At 40.3% G+C, this 20,862-nt stretch overlaps 2 protein-coding genes across 5 annotated transcripts in view; both read left to right on the top strand.

Annotated features, from left to right (window-relative positions):
* The window catches only part of pag1 (phosphoprotein membrane anchor with glycosphingolipid microdomains 1), a 65,699-nt gene extending 58,418 nt beyond the window's left edge, over nt 1-7,281 (top strand). For 2 of the 3 annotated variants that reach the window (XM_072447400.1, XM_072447401.1), the window contains 2 exons: nt 3,066-3,125; nt 3,325-7,281. In XM_072447400.1, coding sequence (XP_072303501.1) covers nt 3,066-3,125; nt 3,325-3,675 — 411 coding nt within the window. In that variant the 3' untranslated portion in view covers nt 3,676-7,281. The remainder of the gene's footprint in view (nt 1-3,065; nt 3,126-3,324) is intronic. The other variant, XR_011927029.1, reaches the window with a different exon arrangement.
* A 1,157-nt stretch (nt 7,282-8,438) lies between these two features.
* The window catches only part of znf704 (zinc finger protein 704), a 120,698-nt gene continuing 108,274 nt past the window's right edge, over nt 8,439-20,862 (top strand). Inside the window, exons 1-2 of one of the 2 annotated variants that reach the window (XM_072447409.1) lie at nt 8,439-8,636; nt 13,247-13,407. In XM_072447409.1, coding sequence (XP_072303510.1) covers nt 8,547-8,636; nt 13,247-13,407 — 251 coding nt within the window. In that variant the 5' untranslated portion in view covers nt 8,439-8,546. Of the gene's footprint in view, nt 8,637-8,801; nt 9,379-13,246; nt 13,408-20,862 lie in introns of those variants that run through there. The other variant, XM_072447408.1, reaches the window with a different exon arrangement.

Raw genomic sequence — 20,862 nt, forward strand, 5'->3', positions numbered from 1 at the left:
CACTCCGGAGCGACTTATATGTGATATTATTTGTTATTTTCACACTTGCAACCGCATTTCATACTCCAGTGTGATTTATAATGATATTTTTTCTTCTCTATTATGCATTTTTTGGCTGGTGCGACTTATACTCCGGTGCGACTTATAGTCCCGAAAATACGGTATATACAATTAAACGCCTTTGCTTACACTATCTCGTATACGTATTTCTCGTAATCTCGTGTTACGTATTTGAGATAAATGTGACCATTTATCTCAAATACGACTCAATAAAACTCATTCTCTTGCACACAGTCATTTGTATTGTGTCTCGGGGCCGGCACACACTTGTATTTCGCCCCGCCCGCTGCTGTTGCTTATTTAAAACCTTGCACGTGTTCACCTGATCACAGATTTAACCTTAGCTGTCTGCAGGTCGACATAATTGAAAATCCCACCCTTAATCATGCCTGCATTCGAGGCTAAAATAAGTGGACGGCAAATTGGGTAAACAAATAGTGAGAAGCGCAGTTGGAGTGGCGGGGCTGGGTCAAGTCACCTGCGTCAATGCTGCCCGCAGAGACCACTCCTCGGGCACTTTGTTTAATTGGTCGGCTAATTAAGGCAATATAAAAATGATGTCCGCTGCAAAGTGTGAGTTGGATCCATGAAAGTAATTATTTCTCCAAACACAGATTCTCCATAAATGTAATGATATTGATTCACTTTAGTTGAAAAAATGCCAAAGAAACATGTGTCCGCATAAGGCTTGTACAGATGTGCTTTGATGGATGATTTGTGAGTGCTGTTTTTCATCTGGATATTTATTTACTTGTTGAGCTTGTATGGGACTCTGCCATTGACAAACACTGGAAACTGCAGCTTTGAACAAGTGAGCAGCTTTTGCATATTTTTAATACATCGGCTTTAACCTTGGGAGGACTGTATGAAAAGATTTTTGAGGGACAAGATTATGTTTTTGGATATGCATGCATAAACAGACAAGAACAAGTTGCAGGTTTTTGTAGTTTCTTCATTGTTAGATGTATTCATTCAGGCTGTATTGAAAAGAGGATTTACCCATGAACTAGAAGATCTTCACATTTGAGTCCAAGCCTGAGCATTATGTCTTTAATAATGTAAGATAGGACCTTTCTTGACAGTGTATTTGCACAGTAGTAGTTTTCGACGTTGATATGCCTTTCTTTGTTCTTGTAAACCTTTCTGAGATATTTATACAGAACGTACGCTAGGGCTGGGTATTGCCAAGAGATGTATCCCGATACAGGGGTCATGATACAATACGTATCCCGATAAATGTATTTTCCGATACAATTCCCTCATTACGATACGTATCCCGATACATTAAAAAAATAAGGGTCTTAAAAATGTACCAAATGGGTAATGAAATTTCATGTTTATCCACAAAGCACTTATTTATAAATCCATTATGCTCTAATAACTTCATACATCCAACCAACTGATCCAAATAGAAATATAAGGACACATTCTATTAAGGTATTGCATGTTTCTTGCCAAACAATTGGCCTGGTCTGAACATGCTGCAGCAGCATCTTCTGCACGGATCAGCTTCTGATCAGGTCCACAGCTCCTTCTCGGCCGAGAGGAGCGCAGTACAAACAGCAGATCAAAAGTACTATCCCATCTCGTTTAAAGTCTACGGGCCACAAAAATCTTGAAAAACAAAACAAAACATTTAAATTAAAAAAAAAAAAAGATTGATGCTGTGACTCAATATTGATACGTATTGATACGCGTATCAATACGCAGTCCGTGACGATATATGCCGTATCGATATTTTGAACACAACCCTAACGTACGCCAGGCTCCATGTGAAGCCGGGCGTCGCAGTGTCGTGAGTTCGAATCCCTACTCCGACAGTTTACTGCATGTCCTCCCTTCTCTCTCACCCCCCATTTCTCACTCATCTGTCCAGTCTAATAAATCCTGCAAGCCAAAAATCTTTAAAAGTATAAAAAATACATGTGCTATCAAGTCTTTAGTCAATGCAGGCAGAATTATTGAGGTTCTTGTTAAACTCTTCAGGTGTTTGGTCCAGTTGTCAGTGGTGCTTTGTTGATTAATGACTTTTGCATTGATCATAAGGCGAAGTGGACAAAGCGGGGCAAAAAACACAGCTCCCCTGTCACCGCCTATCGACTTCCAATCAATAATTTTAGTAATGGATGGGTGGTTATATACAACATTAACTTTGTATGTATCGGAGCTCAAGTGGCAGAAACACCGCCTGTTCTTTTACATAGGAATAATCTTGCAGTTTTATTGATTAGTTTCCAAGTGCACTCTTTCAGGAATTCAAAGAGGTTTTCCACTGCAGATTACACCTTTGAAAACCTATCAATAATGCACTAAGATGGATGTTGACGTAAACTGTTTCTGTTGCATTGTAGTGCATGTTCAGTTCAAATCCAATGATCATCTCTTATCCATCCCAGCTAATTAAAGGATGTATTTGGGACAGTTATTTCCAGTTGATCAAACGTCCTCAATCATTTACCATTGCCTTTTCTTCCATATAATTTCTTGTATTTGTTGTTGGAATAGTCTTAATACTCGATACTGATAAAAACAGGACTCTACTTCCTGGACAAAATAATGTAATTTCTAACATAAAAGTTTATAAGTTTTTTTTTTTTTTTAATGTTACAATGTCGTTTTATACTATAAACTAATACTACACTGACAAACTCATGATAATTATAAAACTGTTCAGGAAAGGTCAAATTTTGTCATTTTTTGTTTATGTGACTTTTATTAGTATTGATTAGTATCTGATTTTATACTTTTGACAACCATAATTTATAGTAGCTTTTAAACTTGTTGAGAGGCCCGCCACTATTACTTTTATTTTACCTTTATTTAACCAGGAAAGTGCCACCTTCTTACAACAAAGCTGGACAGCACATTTTATCTGAATTGAATGTGTACAGAAAGAAACATGGTTTACTATTGATCAAAACGTGCCTTAAACAGTTTTGGGAGAGATTTCTGAATGTATGTGCATGCCATATCTAAATCTATCTTTTTGTGCCTTTCTTCTCCAGTTACACTCCCCTCTGTCTCCTGCACCAGGGTTTGAAAACCACATTCTGCCAGACAATGAGGTAAGTGTGCGTTAAACTCCCCTTTTCCCTCAGCTGCCATTCCTGGGCCCTAGACAGCACTACTTTTTACTCTAAGCTCCAGAAAGAAAAGAATGTAGAGACATCAAACACACAAAAAGCTGTTTCAAGACTGATTTAATCTTATCTTAGTTAAATGAATCAATTTGAATTCACATTTTGTTTTTGTGTCTTTGTCTAGTCTGCTGTGTACTCGACTGTTAACCAATCAAACGGCTTCATAAATGACGACGACAAGGAGCACGACTACAGCAGCATCGCTGAACTCAAAGGCCTGGTCCCCGCTTCTTCCTCGAGCGATCTGTACGCCACTGTCAATGACATTCTGCCCGACCAGCTCCACCTAGAGGAAGGCCCCGGTTTGGACTGCAATGACCCGGGCTACGAGACCATCCGCATCCCAAAGACTAGCAGCTCTGACGACGAGCACAGGGGCATCATGGGAGTGGAGGGGTCCGAGCTCTCCAAACCAGAGCCAGATTACGAGAGTGTGGGAGAGTTGGGGTTGAGCGGAGAAATGTCACGACTTTGAGTTTTCACTGTTGCCCATAACCTCTGCGGACGGTTCGGAGAGCGTTTTTTAATCAATGTATGTGTCCGATTTACAGTGAGGGTACGTTTATCATATCTAGCATTCGACTAATTTAATCTACCAGGGTGAATGTCACTGGTACTGCCATGGCCTGGTGTTAAATGAAGTGCGGTACAGCCATTGGGCATCAATCATGTGGAACAGTGCACTTTGCTTTACCATTATATCTGACAGTACAGATCACGGATGCGTGACCAAATCCTGGGTTGGGAACAAGATCAATTATGTACAATTAAAGCTAGCCTGTGAGGGCCAAACAAGGTTTAAATGTTTGGACAAGCACACACACTCGATACCTGAAGAAGAAAACAGTGCCATATATTCTGAGGAGAAGCATTTTCTAATATAACACGGAGTGAAAGTGTCTTTGCAACCTCAAGGAAGGTGTGTCTACTGTTTAATATGTCGGTGTAATCCCTCATTCGTCCAGGCGTGGCAAACACATGTCTACTGTTTAAGTAAAAATAGAATCCAAGCATTTACCAATGATAAAAGTAGATTTATTCAGCATACATAAATGTTTTTTCCACACACAAAAAAAAAAAAGATTATTGGCAGCATAATGGGGGAAAAAACATATTAATATTGTAATTTTAAAAAGCTGTTAAATGTTTAATTTGAGTAAGATGAAAGGGTATATATACAATTAATAGCAAATTCATGACCAAACTCTTAACATTTATTTTTATTTTATACTGTAGCCAAACCTTTTTGCCTTTATTGTGGATCTGGATGGTAAAGTTTATTGTTGCAGTCAGTTTTCTTTAGCTTGAACAGTTTATCACACATCACTTTGAAAACAGTGTTGCTTGAGGAACTGCAGCTTATGGTTAACAATACTTTTACAGAAAGCTTTTTCTGTGTTTTATAGTCAGCTATTTCTTTTTGTGAAGTTCATATTTATTTTTTAAGTACATTGTAATTGTAATAGATTGAGAAGTAAAGGAGGTTTTGTATAAGTTTTAAGAGTTTTTCCCAAAAACATTATTGAAAGTTGTAAAGGTACACTTAAACTTTGTGTACAGAAGGTATCATATTTTCTGTTCTTATTGTGACTAGTATTTTATTATTATGGTTGTATTTTTATAAGGTGTTGAAAATGACCTTTGAACCTTTTCTTGGTACATATGAAGTCTTGTATTCCTTACGATCTTAAGCACAAAGTCTTTCAGATGGTACGGGCACTCACTGTATCTGTAAACTTTCAACGCTTAGATCAATATATGATAGACATTTAAATAAGGGAGTGTCTGCAGAGCCGCGGCGCGCGGCCGAAACTGCCATGTTATTTTTGTGCCGGCCGCGCTCCGCGGCTCCTGAAACTGCGCCGCTATTTGACCGCGGTTTAGCACCGTTTTAGACCGTGCCGGGTTAAGGTTAGGGTTAAGGTTAGGGTTAGGGTTAAGGTTAGGGTGAGGGTTAGGGTTAGGGTTAAGGTTAGGGTTAGCCATGAGGCTATAAGGGAAATGCCGCGGTCCCTGAAACTGCGCGGCTGATTGACCGCGCCGCGGCTCTCCAGCCACGGCCTTTAAATAATGGATTGTACAGTACATACATGCAGCACTAATGTTACAAATTGTTGCTTGAAGTGCAAACTTTTTACAGCCCTGTAGTTGAGGGTTAATTCCTCTTTACATTGAATCATAATAACTTCTCACATATCTCACATTTGTTATGGTCTTTGTTTAATATTTCAAATGGTACAGAATTCTTCAGACAGATACAGTTCTAAATAGTGATACAGTAATGCTAAAATCAATTATTCTGACTTCGAACCATGACTTTGCCTAAAAAAGACCTTACTAAAACGTTTGCACAGCACTGTCTCTGTACCTCTTTTTATAATGTGGTTATATGTTACACTAGATCCACTCCTGGATCTCCAAGAACCTGTGCTTATTTTAAAAGTCCTAAATAGACATTGCGTTGTAGTCAAACGTGACAAATTGTACATTATGTTGGTACTTGCTTTGAGATGGTACTTTGTTCTTATTCATGTCTGTTTGTTATGTAAAAGAACCAATGATTAATTGTGTAAATATTCTTGCCACAATCTTCTGTAGCATGACAGCCGTTATGTTAATGTGACGTCCGAAGCCTGGAGATCCACCCCGGTTGACGGAGAATAGATTCATAATTGATATCAAACATTTAAAATCTCCAGGCATTTCCCCGATTTCAAATGCAGCGGTCAAAACTGTATGGCCATTTCCACTTGATGTATGCTCATTATGGATGCTGTGTATACGCTCCCTAATAGCTGTGACCTTTCGATGTATTATCAACAGGGCTTGACATTAACTCTGGCCGCTATAGAAATTGTTACTTCCCATTGAATTATTTTCAGCCGCCACAATTTAGTTTGTATTTTTTATGTGCAGTAAGCTAAAGTTTGTACGTCTTTACTTGTTAGTCTAATTAAAGGCACCAAGAAAAATAAGTGGTTAAAAACTAGTGATGGGCAACACGTGATTTATGATCCGATATGGAGTTTTGTAGTAAAATGTATAGATTTTATATTATTTATTTATTTTATTTTTCAAAATTAAATACATAAAAGAAGGAAAAACAAACAAGACAAGACCAGAGAGAACAAATTAGGTAAAAATAAAAATGTTAAATGTGAGGCAGCCAAAGAAAAAACACAAAGTCCAAAATAAAAGTGCCATTTACTCCGTCAGTCAAATTGATCTATTTTCAAGATCGATTTTTTGCCTGTTTGTTACCATGTTGATACAGTCCCTAATCATCTGTGCAATTTGTTTCATCCATTGTATTAAGATGTATTGAAACTCTAGTGCTGAAGTGGATTTTTCCTTTGTATTTCAAGGTTATAGTTATTTTGTCCGCTCTTGAATTAGTCTAAAAATATATATATGTGCAGATAAACTAAAACATCAACAAGGTATTTAAAAAAAAAAAAAAACTAAAAATATATCAAGAAAACATATTTTTTTTGGCCAATTATTAAGAATTAATATTTTATCATAAGAATTTATACTTTTCCATACCCAATTAAGTATCAATATATAAATATTTCCCTACTTAAGACTGAGATCGACTGTGCGACATATGCACACAATTGACAGAAAGTGACTGCTAATGTCAAGTCCTGAACAAAACACAGGTCTAGTGTTCTCATAGTCCTGTATACGGCCTCTAAGAAAAGGATGTGTCAACATTAAAGATTGGTACGAGCTCAAATGTAAGCCAGTAGGTAATAGATACTCAGCCAAAACCACTTATTTCCTCTTTATGTGTGTGTGGGTCGTACAAACGCCTCTGTCCTTTCGGGGTTTGGGGGTGCACACTCGCCGACTCTCTCGACGCCCCTCTCGGCTCTATGACTTTCTGTAACGATGTCATTTGTTTCCCTCACAAGCAGCGAACATCTCTGTTCTGACACCCGCCTTTGATCAGGGGGTAAATGCTGTTTTGGCAGTTATGGCCCCATCAGTCACCCCTTGCTGTCTGGCTCCCCCGGTCTCGGCATGTAAATATTTTATGACATGAATTGTTCTATTAAAAAATATATCGATAGTAAAAGTGTGTCATTGTCTTTGTGTTGGCTGGTGCGCTGTCACGTAGAGAGATTGTTCCCTGGAAATTATTTTCCCAAAACATTAGGTTTGACATTAATTAGACCATTTGTTACTGTGAGGACGTTCGTTAGTATAGTTTGGCTGACACGTTTGGTAATAATCTCCATAAATGAATTAGTCACATGATGAAAATGTTTTGTCAAAGCACTGCAAAGTCCTATTTTAATCTTGTTCCGTTTTTAACAGCTCAGTCACACAGTGAGATCACACTTAAGTTGTTTTTGTCAGGATGTGCCCTTCTTGGCAGTGTTAGTCAGCTGTCAGTGCTGGTCTGTTTAAATAAATATGAACTTTTGGCTGCTTGAATATACTTGAAATCTAAAATGAGTTGTTTTTATGATTTATTCATTAACGTGCCAGTGAGCACATACTGCATTACAACAAATTAATAACAGCCTTAACAAACCAAAATAACTGAAAATAGTTTATTTACAGTTTCTTTTAAATTGTCCATAAGGTGTGAGGAGCTAAAACATTCTGTCGTTCCATGAGAGCCTCAATAGCGCAAAAGGATGCATGCACTATATAACAGACATTTCAGGCATTGTATTGTAATTTCACTTGATAAGGGACATCACCGAGCAGAGAGGGCCTATTGTCTTTATCACTGCAATCTTCATTGAGACCGCAGTGCTCTATAAACTGGAGTTCACTGCATGGATCAATGACAAATTAAATCATGTGAAGAACACTGTCCTGAGAATAAAAAAAACATTTGTGCAGAGAAGAGCCTATGGTGTCATCACAGGCTATGTGGATTAGGCTACAGAGTACAAATAATGTAAAAGGCAAGGTTTAGTGAAAAGTTTTGCTCCAAATGCCAAAAGAGCAGTTCACCCCTCCATATTAAACCAGTGGTAAACGAGTCCCCTGGCACCTTCAAACTAGGCTACACGCCTGTAACAAGTAGGTTAGAGCTGTGCCTGACAGACTGTTTGCTCAAAGTTTTCTAGCCCAAATTTCCTTTTTTCCACTTTCTTTCCCCGCGCTGAGCCCCCTCCGCGCGGCTTTCTCTCCATCCTTGCGTCATTGTTTTGAATGGAGCATCCTCCCGGCTTATGTCGGCGCAGGAGAGGGGGCGGTGGGGGCTTGTGGAGGCGTGTGCTACATCGACCAATCGCAGGCTCCGTCGGCCGCCGGACCGCACATGTTTACGGGCAGCATTCCGCCGGTAGAGCCCGTCCTCTGCACAGGCGCACACCGGACTGGATGAAGCCGCTACACGGACCGGAGTTAGCGCACAGGTCTGTTTTCAAACCTCTACGATATGTTACAGCGGATGACAGCGTTTGCCACCGAGTAAGGCGCATTTACACGACAAACACGGACAGGGTGACTCACATTTGATCTGTTTCTTCGGTTGTACGTTGTCCTTTCCGCAATCGTGTACGAAAGCCGTTTGTCTTCTGCAAACCGAGCTCTGCCACGTTTTCCACGCGTCTCAGGAGCTCAGCGCGAGCAGTGGGGAAAACAAACTGGTCCAGCCATAGAAAAAGAATGGTAGCCGGCTGGATGTAGAGGCGCTTAAGCTGCGACCGAATCATTTTCCCGCTGACCACTTTCGGAGTTGCGCTATTTCAAAGTTTTCGGTGCAGTTTGCGAATGCGCAGCGCGGAGTTTTATCCCTCCGAGTATGTTGCCGCTTTCTAACATTCTGTCAGGCTTGTTGGAGCGTATAGTGTACCCTGTGCGGTTTTTCGCAATTCTCGACGTTGTTTACCGGTTACGTTTTGACAGTTAAGCGCGGCGATCGTGTGAATTTCCCGAGAGACTCCGCGACATGCATACGAGGCGTTTGGTGAAGCGCTCGATCCTCGGCAGCCGCGTCTATGCGCCGAGTCCGACCGGGGAAGGCGCACCGGTGACAGGGGTGGTCCAGGCGGTCAAGCAGGAGACCAGAGACGCCACGGCCGCGGGAGCCAAGCGCAGTGTTTACACCGTGCTCATGCAAGACGGCAGCCTGAAGGAGTTCACGGAGGAAGAGATCGCGACGGGCTTCAACCACACGGCGGCGAAGGGGCTGCTCAAGTCCAGCCTGAAGGTGTGTGAGAGCGCAGCGGCGACGCGGCGGTGTTTTGCCGCGTTTAACCGCTTCCTGTGCGGAGCGGATTCACGCCGCTGCCGCTTATGCCGCCTGTGCAGCCAAATATAACCCGCGAGCACAAAGCCAGCCGTAGAAAAACAGCTTTAGCTTCATTTTGTTGTCATATTGAATCAAATGGCTGGTTGTCATGACATTTGGCGACATCAGTTATGTGGGACAAAGGGTTTGAAGGGCCTGCGCAGTGTTTATGCGAACTAGTGGGTGGGTAAAGCAGGGCAAACAACGCGCTGCAGCGTTTTGGATCATGCAAAAAGCCGGGCCCATGTTTTCATGCAGATACTATGGTTTAGTTAGTGTATTAGACACGTATACCTATGGGTATGCCACCTGAAGGTACATTTGCATTGCATAATTGGTTGATATTTGTATTTCCATCCATAGATAATGCAGGTTGACATTCCATTTCCAATTAAACAGACCTCATATGAAGTCATGCTGCTCAACAAGGCTGTTATTGTTTGGGATAGCAGATAATAGGTCTCCTGTGACATTCCTGGCATAATAGTAAGTTTCAATCACGTCCATATTTGTTGTGTGATATAAGCCTAATCAGCAGTGACCTAATTGCCTCTTGCACCAGCAGAATTCCTCATTGTCAATCACATGGGCTCAAATAAAGAGTGAGGAGAGTGCTGCGAGGAACATACAGATTCTGGCTATGGGGAAATGTGTGTGTTTTCTCAATTCTTTTTATAACGAGGGAGTGACTGAGGAATGCATAGGGCTGAATAACAGTTTATTTACCGGCAGATTTGGATTGGTTGAGATTCTTACTTATTTTCATTCAATTTCAAGAAGGAAATGTTTTGCCAAAAGTAGAAAGTTAGAACAAGAAACACAATACAATCTTCATGTTTAGTTACACCATCATAGCATTGGCAGTGTTTTGGAGAAGTTTTAAACCCAACTCAAGCTCATTCCAATGCACTGTAAGTTTGAGGGGAGCGTCATGTAAACTTACAGACTGTTTGTTGTTGCCTTCTGTGTGCACATGAAATGCTCTTGCAAAATGCTCTACTCAATAGTGTTACAGTGGCCAGTGGAGGCAGAGCAAGTCAATTCCCCCAGAGGTCGAAAACAAGCCATAAAAGGAGGAGGAGGGGTAGTAGGGTTTTTGCCTCTAGTGTGTAACAATACAGCACTGGGCCATCTCATATGTGAACGTAATGTTTAATGAGTTGGATCTATTTAAATATCAGCAGTGGGGGCTTGTTTGTGAGGTTGTATGTGCAGCAGCTGTACAGCCAACAAAAGCGGGCAGAACCAAGTTTTGAGCCTGGCATGCTTGGAAGAATGCCCCCATTTGGCATCGCGCCGGGCTGGTACGGCCGACCAACCCGCCTCCAAAGTTAGGGAGGGGTGCAAGATGCCACTTGTTAACTTTCAGCACTGACAAAAAAAAGACTGAGGCGTTACTTGTTTTTCGGTTGCACTTTAGTCGTTTGTGGTAAATGTGTTAGTTAGTTAGTCAATGGAGCAAGGTTGTTGACCGTAGCCGAGTGACTCTTTGTTCTGTGGCGCTGATCCCAGGCCAGTGTTGGAGCAACAGCGTCCACACATAGAGCGAGCTGCACGGTGAAGTGTCCCTCTGATGATGTATGAGTAATCTTTGGAGAGAGAGGGAGAGAAAGGAAGAGAGAGAGAGGGAGAGAAAGGAAGAGAGAGAGGGAGAGAAAGGAGGCATCTGTTTGAAGGCAGGCTGTTTTCATTTCCTTTGTTGGACACACTCGGTGGCTGCAAATAATAATAAATGCTTTAAATACAAGACAGGATGGGCATCGGTGCATGAAAAACAAATTACTGCTTGTACTTAATGCTTTTTGTATTTAGGCTTTGTTGCATGTGAAATACTTGGCCAGCCACATAAAGTGAAGGAAAAAAATCACTACCGGTTATACTGTTAGGATAAGGATATGGGTGCAAGTAGGACAATGATCAAGCTTGGCTCTTTTTAATTTAGAGGTCCACATTCAATAATCTGTCAGTAAAAGCATGTGGTTTGGAGTTCAGACTTTGAGAAAAAAATGTGACATTGTTTGTGGCAAAAGGTCTGTCTTGTTTATGTTCAGGAAATTAACATTGAAGGCCATCTTTATTTGTTTTTAATAAGATCAAATACAATACATTTATTTTCCCAATTTTTTACCATTTTTGCCATCAGTGGTCAACAATAACATTGCGTATCCCACACATTTCCTTCATCACTTTGACTTGGGGTCAGCAGCATTCAATTTGATTCCCCATGACATTTTGCTTCATTATGAACTTTGACCCAGAAAATTACTTTTTTTTTACACGTGACAAAGAACTGCCCCAAAGCAAGCAGGTTATGAGTTTTGTGAGAATTAAGATATAAAATCATTATGGGGGGGTTGGACCCTTGTGGTATACATCAGCTTCTTTGACACATTAACTTACATTTCACAACCGATTTGGCATGTCTTACAATTTCCTGGCTCTGTTTAATAGCATTACTCACAAAAAGTAAGGAATTGCAATTGTTTTTGCTCTGTGAGGGTTGCTACTACTCAGTAATAACGCCTAATCTTCGGCGAGCCTGCCTAATCCATCTTGAACTTAGTATGTATTTTTACCAAGCCTTCTGTGTACTACTGGGCACCCATGTGACTTAATACTTGATACTCATTCTTAGAGTGCCCTTGCGAGATTTTTTTTCACCTCATTAATCTAAGTTCTCATGACATGTGAGAATGAATTACCGGGGCCAACCAATAATTTGCACTGCTGTGGGATAAAAAGAGTGCAGCTCTTCATGCTTTGTTGATGTCGGCAGTCATCTGTAACCCCCCCGACTTTGGTTTGGTTTTTTAGTGCGTTTCCTTAGCGTCCATCGGTTTCAGTTACCTGTACAAGTTTGTGTTGGTGTGAGTGCAGGAGCAGGTTTGTGTGAAGAGCAAGATTTATTATGTTCTTTGTTTCTCTATTTTCTCTCATCGCTGTAGGAAGGCGTTCACAAAGCACTAATATATTTGTTTGTCACAAAATCTTGCATTTGCACATAAATGTGAAACTGGTCACCTGTTTGCACAATCTTTGTGCAAATCAATATCCACACACACACATTTGCACACAAAATGGGCTGATCATTAGGCACACCAAAGGGAAAAGCCACAAGGAACAACGTCTAAAAACTACACTAATCTAATGGGAACAAGAACTTTTAAATGGTGTCAGTTCTGAATATTAACTCAGTGGCATAACATTAATATTCCACCACAGCATTGAGTAAGATATAGATTAATTCAAGAATTAAACAGAACCTATTTTCACAAAGAATGTCTTGACGGCTTAATGACAATTGTCATTGCCATTTAGTGGAAATACTGCATTAAGTTGTGACAAAGAGTGGCCACTGGGAAGGAATAGAAATCAGCCCTAATGCCTAGTACCACATGAATATTACATGTATTTAGATGTATTGGACATTGATGGGCCCCTTGAGCAGACATTGGGCGCAGTACATTTAATTCAACAGGATGTTTCACAGTAGTCTTTATCTTAAAGATTACCTGAATTAAATAGCTACAGAAAACAGCAGTTCTTTGTTGTCACCAGCGGCTGTCAGTCTGTTGGGAAAACAGTTTTTACCATAGCTGTCCAATTAGTTGAACAGTTGAAATGTCTATAATGTGCTGCGCTTGGCTTTCTGTCAGCTGTAACGTAAGGGCAGAGGTCATGTTTACAACTGTACACTGATTTATATTTGCCATCATTTATTATGCTGCTCAAATGTCTCACTGTTGCTACTCACGGAGATCTAATAGACTTGGTCTTTGTTCTGCAGCAGAGTAATGGATGTTCTGATGGTCCGTGGCTGGAAGGCGGCTCTCTGAGCCCAGAAGCAGTGGAGGAGCTGAAGCGCTTGGGCCCCGACACACGCTCTGTATCTCTGCTGGAGCAAAAACGCAAGGTGGTCTCCTCCAGTATCGACGTCCCACACGCAAGGTAAGGACCCTGTATGCACACGCTTGTGTTGACAGGCTGATTTGTGCCCACCTGGAGAGTGGCTCGGGGTCATCTAAAGTTTATGACATGGATATGCCATAAAATATAGAGTTTTTATTTGGCTTGACGTGCCATTTTTCCTTGTTAGACTTGAAGCAATAGTCTTTGACAGGAGTCCCCCATTCTACTGCATATATATTTCATCATATATTCTCTGACATGTTGCATAGGCTGAGCCCGTGAGGATGTATTATTAATGATGTGCCAGAATTTAGTTGGTGAAAGATTGTATAATTAATATTAAACTGTGAAGTGAATTAGAAATTTAGGAAATCCCTACACTGTGGATTTAATTTCCTAAAACAATTATTATCATGGTTAATTGACTAACATGCCTCAAGTTGTAAAACACAGATTTTTGATAATTACATGTGACATCTGTCTAAGACCAAAGACTCAAAAGGTATTTGTGTTTCTGCATCTACAACATAAACAAATGGTTTGTAATAAAAGACACAAAAGGGAGGAATATGCCACACATTATTTTTTTCTTCAAATTGATATCCTCTTCTTTTGATAGGTGCAATGCACCAACAAATGAAACCATTTATTATGTTGAATGTTTTGTCATAAATCCACTGATCTGGCACACATGCAGATGGTCAGCATGAAACCACTAATGCAAGGCCACAACTGAGCAATTAAAGATGAATAACATGGGTCAGGCGAGTGAAATGCCATCTAACGAAGAAACAACACACAGTAAATGTGAAACACTAATCCCTTGTAAAGCACAGCTCAGTTATTGGACATCACTCCTCATTACTCCGGCTCGTCCTCTCTGAGGCGTCCAATCGATGTCAACTTGCTGAAAGTACAGTAAAAGTCACCCGCTCAAGCAGCTTTATCACTTCATCCTGTGCTCTGCTTTAAATGTATTAGTTATTTGCTGCAGATCCATTGATTTGTTTATCTCCAGTTGCCCATTAGCATGAAAGAAATCTGTTTTTGAATTAAGTCCATCACTTGGCCTAGACATTTGTTTCATTCCTGTCCCATTATGATAACACCCTTGCATGGGAATTGCAATTATATTGATGGTCATCTGGTTATTGTGAAATGTTTTATTGATTATCCCACTGCCCTTGTACAAATCTGGCCTCAACTCAGGGACACACACTTTATAAGTTGTTGTTTATTGCTCTAATGAGAATATTTGTTGACAGGAGATGCCATGGACGATATTGAATGCGGTGCCAATAAAAGATTAGCTTTCATATGCAATATCCCAGTGTACTAATGCATACTAAATTCAAACACCCTAGTTCCATTTGAGAGCATGTTGTTATTTTGTCACCCTATTACAGCTTTTTAATCAATATTGCCGTCAGTGCTTCTCAAAAAGTCTCTTATCTTCAGCACGGGGACTAAGACAGGATATTAAAGATGCACAATCAATGCACAAAAATATACAAACAAAGAAGACCGTCTGTCTAGGTATTTCTCCTTTTGAGTTCATGTATCAAATCATTACAGCAGTTCACAATTTGAGTAAATGTTCACACAGAGACACACAGGAGATATTTGCCGAAACCAGAGATCTTATCATGTACTCAGCCTTAAACCAACAGCTCTACATTAGTCTTATCTTTTTCTGTATTTACCTCTGTGGATGGAATGCCGTCATCTGCCAGGTATAAAAGGGCACAGCTCTGTTGGAATGTGAAGGCTGTGTGCAGTCGGACGGCCTTGGCACGGGCACTGCAGGTCAACTCTGTGTGCAAAACGCATAACTTACACCATTTGACCTCCTGTTATATCAGTACTAATGAAGAAACATGATCTTTGTGCCTAGTCTTCAAACTTGTATCAATGGAAAAATACTGTGCATAGCTTGTCTTGGAAGTTGAACTGCCAACATCCAACCAATGCAAATCCAAATATCTTATCCACTGTATTAGAGATGCACCGATTGCAAAATTCTTGGCCGATACCAATTTCCGTTTTTTATGGAGGTCTGACCTGCCAAAACCGTTTTTTCCCATACCGATTTTCTATCTAGCCACTGATTTTTCCCACAAACTACCCAGTATTATATATATATGAAAAAGGTGCATGTATACAGGACACACGTTTTATAATATAAAATGTAATTTATTTTGTGGAAAAACAGAAAAATAAATAACTATATATAAAAATAATATATATATATATGTACATAACTATATACCAACTAATATACAGGACCATGGCCTGGAGAAGAGGGGGAGACACAAGAGGAAAAAGGAGTCCATTTCTCCTGCAGAAGATGCAGCTCATTCATCTAATCTTCATGCTCCAATGGTTCCAACTATTTTCATATAGTAATTTATACATTTGTAATTTTACACATTCTTTTGAATGAGCTGGAACCCTCTGCAGGAGAGGAAGCAGATGGAACATGAGGAGGGTCAGTCCCAGAGCGCTTCCAGCACCTCCCTCTCAAAGCTGGAGGACTCTGGCTCCAGGGACCTCTTCCTCGACCGGTCTTTCTTAAACCGCCTTGTCGAATATTTTTATCGCTCTGGACATAAAACCGGCTTTTTTAGTTGGTGGCCGATTGATCGGTGCATCTCTACACTGCACTGTATAGATTTAGTCTTTACTTATTTATGGCACGCTGAAGTTCCGGACTCCAGAGATCCTGTTGTGCAAAGTCGAACCAACTGCAAAACCCAGAAATCCATTCTGGCCCAATTTATAGCATGTGCTCCCACGATGAGGAACATGAAGAGTTCAGCTTTGTTAGAAACAGCTCTGTGCCTGTAGCCTCACACATATATCCCTGTTGTGATCCCTCCGCCGCTGCACAGGGCCATTATTGCAGTGAGATTAAGATCCACGGCTCGTGTTCTCTCCACACCTGCGACCGATTTTCAGACGGGGAGAAAATGGTGTCACCAGAAAACACCAAGTAAAATTTACAGGATCTAGAAGGTGCAGGAAGATAACAGGAAAAGTCAAAGACAGGTGTAAAATAAAATCAATACAGTGATTCATTTGTGACGTCACGACATTTTATTTTCTTTGACTACATTTTCACTATAACTACTATTTAGTTTGTACAACCACTGATATACAATGAATTACTACCTATATGCAACCTTGTGATCAAACGCAACAGACTTTTGTGCTCTCCTTGTACAACCCATTGTCCCAGCAAGATCTCAAACATAAAATTGTTCTTGGAAAAAGGTAGTTAAAGTAATTTAGTTTCTGTCCACTTTTGCAAGCAGAGCACTGGGGAGATAAATGTTTTTTCTGGAGTTTGTCTGACCTTGAGGTGGTTAATTGTGCTCTCCAAACTTGCCTTTCTGCCAGTGATTTACCAGGGAAATGTCTAGCTGTTTGATGACTCTCCAGGTCCCTTGTAACCCAGATACAATAGGTTCCCCCAGCTCACAGTCTGAAGTAGCCCCGCATCGCCGTTGCAATCATGACCCAAATGGAGGAAAAATGACAGCGTGCCATATAGAAGGTGCACCTCAGGGGGTTTTGTGAAGCCACATTTCATGTCTCCGTCATCAGTCCCAGCGCTCATTACTTTAGGGCTGTTATTTGTTTACTGCACATTAGGGGTTCAGGAAACATGATGTGGACTATCCCATTAACAACCGCCAATACTGTACATTTTCACATAGGAACTACCACTACCATATAACAGCAAGTAGCAACTACGTATTTAGTAGGAAAAAATACATACAATCAAATGAAAGAAACAAGACTAAAACTAAAAGAAAAAAACTCAAATTATCCGTACAATACCACATTTTTTCCCCATTTTTTTCCAAAGCTCTACAGTAGACCGTTATTAATTTACTCCCCTCTTGGTAAGCTACTGATACAGATACTATAGGAGTTTTTGTTTATAAGAGTTTTGTTTATAAGAGTTCTTCTATTAAGAGTGTTTTTTAAACTTCCTATAAGTTATCTGTACTTTTCCTCTGTATCTACCTGCATTGCAACAATGAAATTTCCCCATGTGTGGACAATAAAGGAATATCTTATCTTATCTTATAGAGACGTGGCTGGCTGTGCATCATATTCACGTAGACCAGGCATGTCCAAACTACGGCCCGGAGGCCAAATGCGGCCCTCGGACCAATTTTTTTGTCCCCCCGGCTTCCTGTTAAGTTGCTCCAAACAACAAAAAGTAGAATTTCTTTCTGTAAAATTGGAAACTTTCAAGCATTTTGATGTTATACCAACCTAATGTTAATGTTCCAAGTCTTGGTGGAGGCTCGTCGAAACGTCAAATGTCAAATGCAAAATTTTGAATTATTCACTTTTTCATTCGACAAATTCGACAATGCCCTCTGCTCCGTATAAGTTTCAAAATGCTGACTTAGTAAAAAAAGTTTGAACACCCCTGTAGATAATGTGGCTGCAGTGTTTTGCTTACGGACACAACACAACTCCTTATGAACTGGTGGGCGCAAGAATCACCAACCTCTCGAAGCAAACTTATTTTGATGGCATAATAACACAGCAACATACTGTGCTGTAAACCAAGTACATCATCAAATCTTGCAAACAAAGAAACCTATTCATAACATTCTATTTGACGGACGCATTTTCTTCAAACTTTGCAAAGCATTTTTCTATCAAATCTACAGTGTCCTATAGAACAACAGGCAGCATGGCAGCTTTGTTTAAGCCGGTCTGTTACATCTTAATGCACTGACATCTCTACACATTGTCAGGCTGTGGTCTGAGCCAGCTGCCAAGTTCTGCTTCCTCCTCCTCCTACGTGATCTTATGTTTTCTCCAAGCAGGAAACAGTCAATTGTAACAAGAGCTGTAGTGGGGGCCGACCAGTGGAAAAGTCAATTATAACCTTAGTTTTTGTGGACAGAAGTTTAGAGCCCACTGCTTATTATTACAAAGCCCAAAAGACAACACATCTAAGGGTTGGGATCTTTTCCTTCCCTTTCAATGTGCCTTGGAATAACAGGCCCCCTCACTGTGATGTTGGAGGTTTTGGCTTTTCCATGGAGTCCAAACCAGTCACAAAGGCTGAATTTAATGTGATTTGTGGAGACAGATGATCATTGGTTAAATTAAACCAGCGAAACCAATAAAACCAATGGCGTGAGTGCAAAAACAGAACTGCATTGTTGGCGGTCACTATTGTCGATCAGTTTCTTTGCCAAATCCCAATACTGTACACGTACTTTCAACTGGTAAAATTGTAGTGACCACGACCATGTTCTATTTACTTCTGGAGTTATGGCAGCGGCTATCGATTATTTTATTAATCGAGTAATCTATTGATTATTTTCTTTAATTAATCAAGTGATCGGTACATTTTTTTGTACATTCATAAAGTTTTTAAAAACATATTAAATAATTTTGTACGTAAAAGTAATAAACAAATAACAAATAAGGCGTTTCAGCTAAAAATAACAGCAGAATTAATTTTATTCTTAATTTCACTTAAATATGTCCTCAAAACAGAAACATTTCACTTCACCAGTCCAAACGGTTCTGTTTCTATATAAATAATATATCTAAAGTACTAATTGACTGTTTGTACAGTTAAAGAAGCCTTAAAATAAGAAACTTGTTTGTAAAACTTTATGTTAAATGAGACCAGTGACCCCTGGTGTTTTGAACATTTTGTCCTTTTGCAGCATTAGCTTCGTGTGCCGTTCACTTTAGCCTCTGTGTTGTCACCCCGTCATTGCAGACTTTCTGTTTCATATTCTCGGTCCTCTGTACTGTTTCCATGGAGGTATTGGTTGTTTCAAAGCACAACCGAGAGAGAGCGGCATATTTTAAACTTCTGAGTGTGACTGGGAAACAGAGTTTGTTGTGTGAAAGAGCACGGAGGACTTTTTTGCAATAGAATTACTCGATTCACTCGAGTAATCATTCCATCCCTATATGGGGTAAATACTTTATTAATTTATTCATAAATACATACTTCCTGTGACTAGAGGTAGGCAACATATACACATTTTGATAGTATTGTGATTATTGTTTTGAAGATAGTCAAAATTTGAATATCAAGTCAATGTTTATAGCAGTAGCGTGCAGTGACTTTTATGGATGGGTAAGTAGACTTGGGATGTTCAATATTTAGTGGATAACATGAATTCTGTTGGAAACTTTCAAATAAGGGTATAAGGTAATAGTAGAAAAAGCTTCAGTTGTAGTCATCTGGACTCAGTTTGAAAAAATAGACGTTTCGACTCTCATCCAAGAGTCATTGTCAATAACAGAATTTAGGTCGAGAACTCTGATATTAATACTGTTCTGTGGTAAGACCCGCCCATTGGGAGGAGCCTTCCTGAAGTAGAAAGAGTTGTTTGTTTCAACAGAAACTCCCCCTTGTATCTACCGAGCTAGCCTATTCAGAATCTTAATGGGCTATTAGAATCCTCTTTGTCTTTGTGAGACCCTGGCTCAACCACCCTGAGTACCTGATTAGCATCTGAATGTCCTTTACCTTTCCAGGGGTTCAGTAACCCATTATAAATAACAGGAAGATGAAACCTAAGCCCTCCATTTCTGTTTAAAGAAGGTCTTTCTTTTTTAACAAAAATAGCTTCCTTGACTCCTCTTTCAAACCATCTTTTCTCCCTGCTTAAAACCTTCACCTCACCGTCTTCAAACGAGTGATTAGAGGCTTCAAGATGGAGATGCACGGCGCTCTGTGGACCTGAACTAGTATTTCTTCTGTGCTGATAAAGCCTCTTGTGTAGAGGCTGTTTCGTCTCACCTATGTAACGTTCTTTACAACTTTCTTCACTGCATTGGATCGAATAAACTACATTGCTCTGTTTTTGAGTCGGCAACTTGTCCTTTGGGTGAACCAGTTTTTGTCTTAAAGTGTTTCCTGGTTTAAAATAAACAGGGACTTCGTGTTGTCTAAAAATTCTCTGCAGTTTTTCCGACAGGCCAGACACATAAGGGATAGAAACACCCTTCCTTCTCTGTTCAGTTTCCCTTTTGTCCTGCTTCTTGGTTCTCTTCACTCTGTTGAGAGCCCAAGCGGGGTAACCACAGGCTGAGAGGGCATTTCGGACATGTTTTTCCTCTTTCTTCTTGCCCTCCGAGCTGGTGGGCACACCTTGAGCTCTGTGTTGTAAGGGTCTGATCACTCCCAGCTTGTGCTGTAGTGGGTGGTTGGAACCAAAGAGCAGATACTGGTCCGTGTGTGTAGGTTTCCTATATACTTCTATTTGGAGTTTCCCGTCCTCTCCTCTGATCGTGGAACAATCAAGAAAGGTCAAGCGATTCTCCTTAGCGTCTTCTCTTGTAAACCTAATATGTGGGTCCACCGCATTGATGTGATCAGAGAAGGTTTCCAGCTCTTGTTTCTTGATTGTTACAAAAGTATCATCGACATAGCAGAGCCACAGTTTTGGAGCTATGCCTGAGAATGAGGACAGTGCCTTCTTCTCAAAGTGC

The sequence above is a fragment of the Eucyclogobius newberryi genome, unplaced genomic scaffold, assembly GCF_026437365.1.
Source record: "Eucyclogobius newberryi isolate DKJ021-1_F unplaced genomic scaffold, fEucNew1.0.hap1 SCAF_16, whole genome shotgun sequence".
Lineage (NCBI taxonomy): Eukaryota > Metazoa > Chordata > Actinopteri > Gobiiformes > Gobiidae > Eucyclogobius > Eucyclogobius newberryi.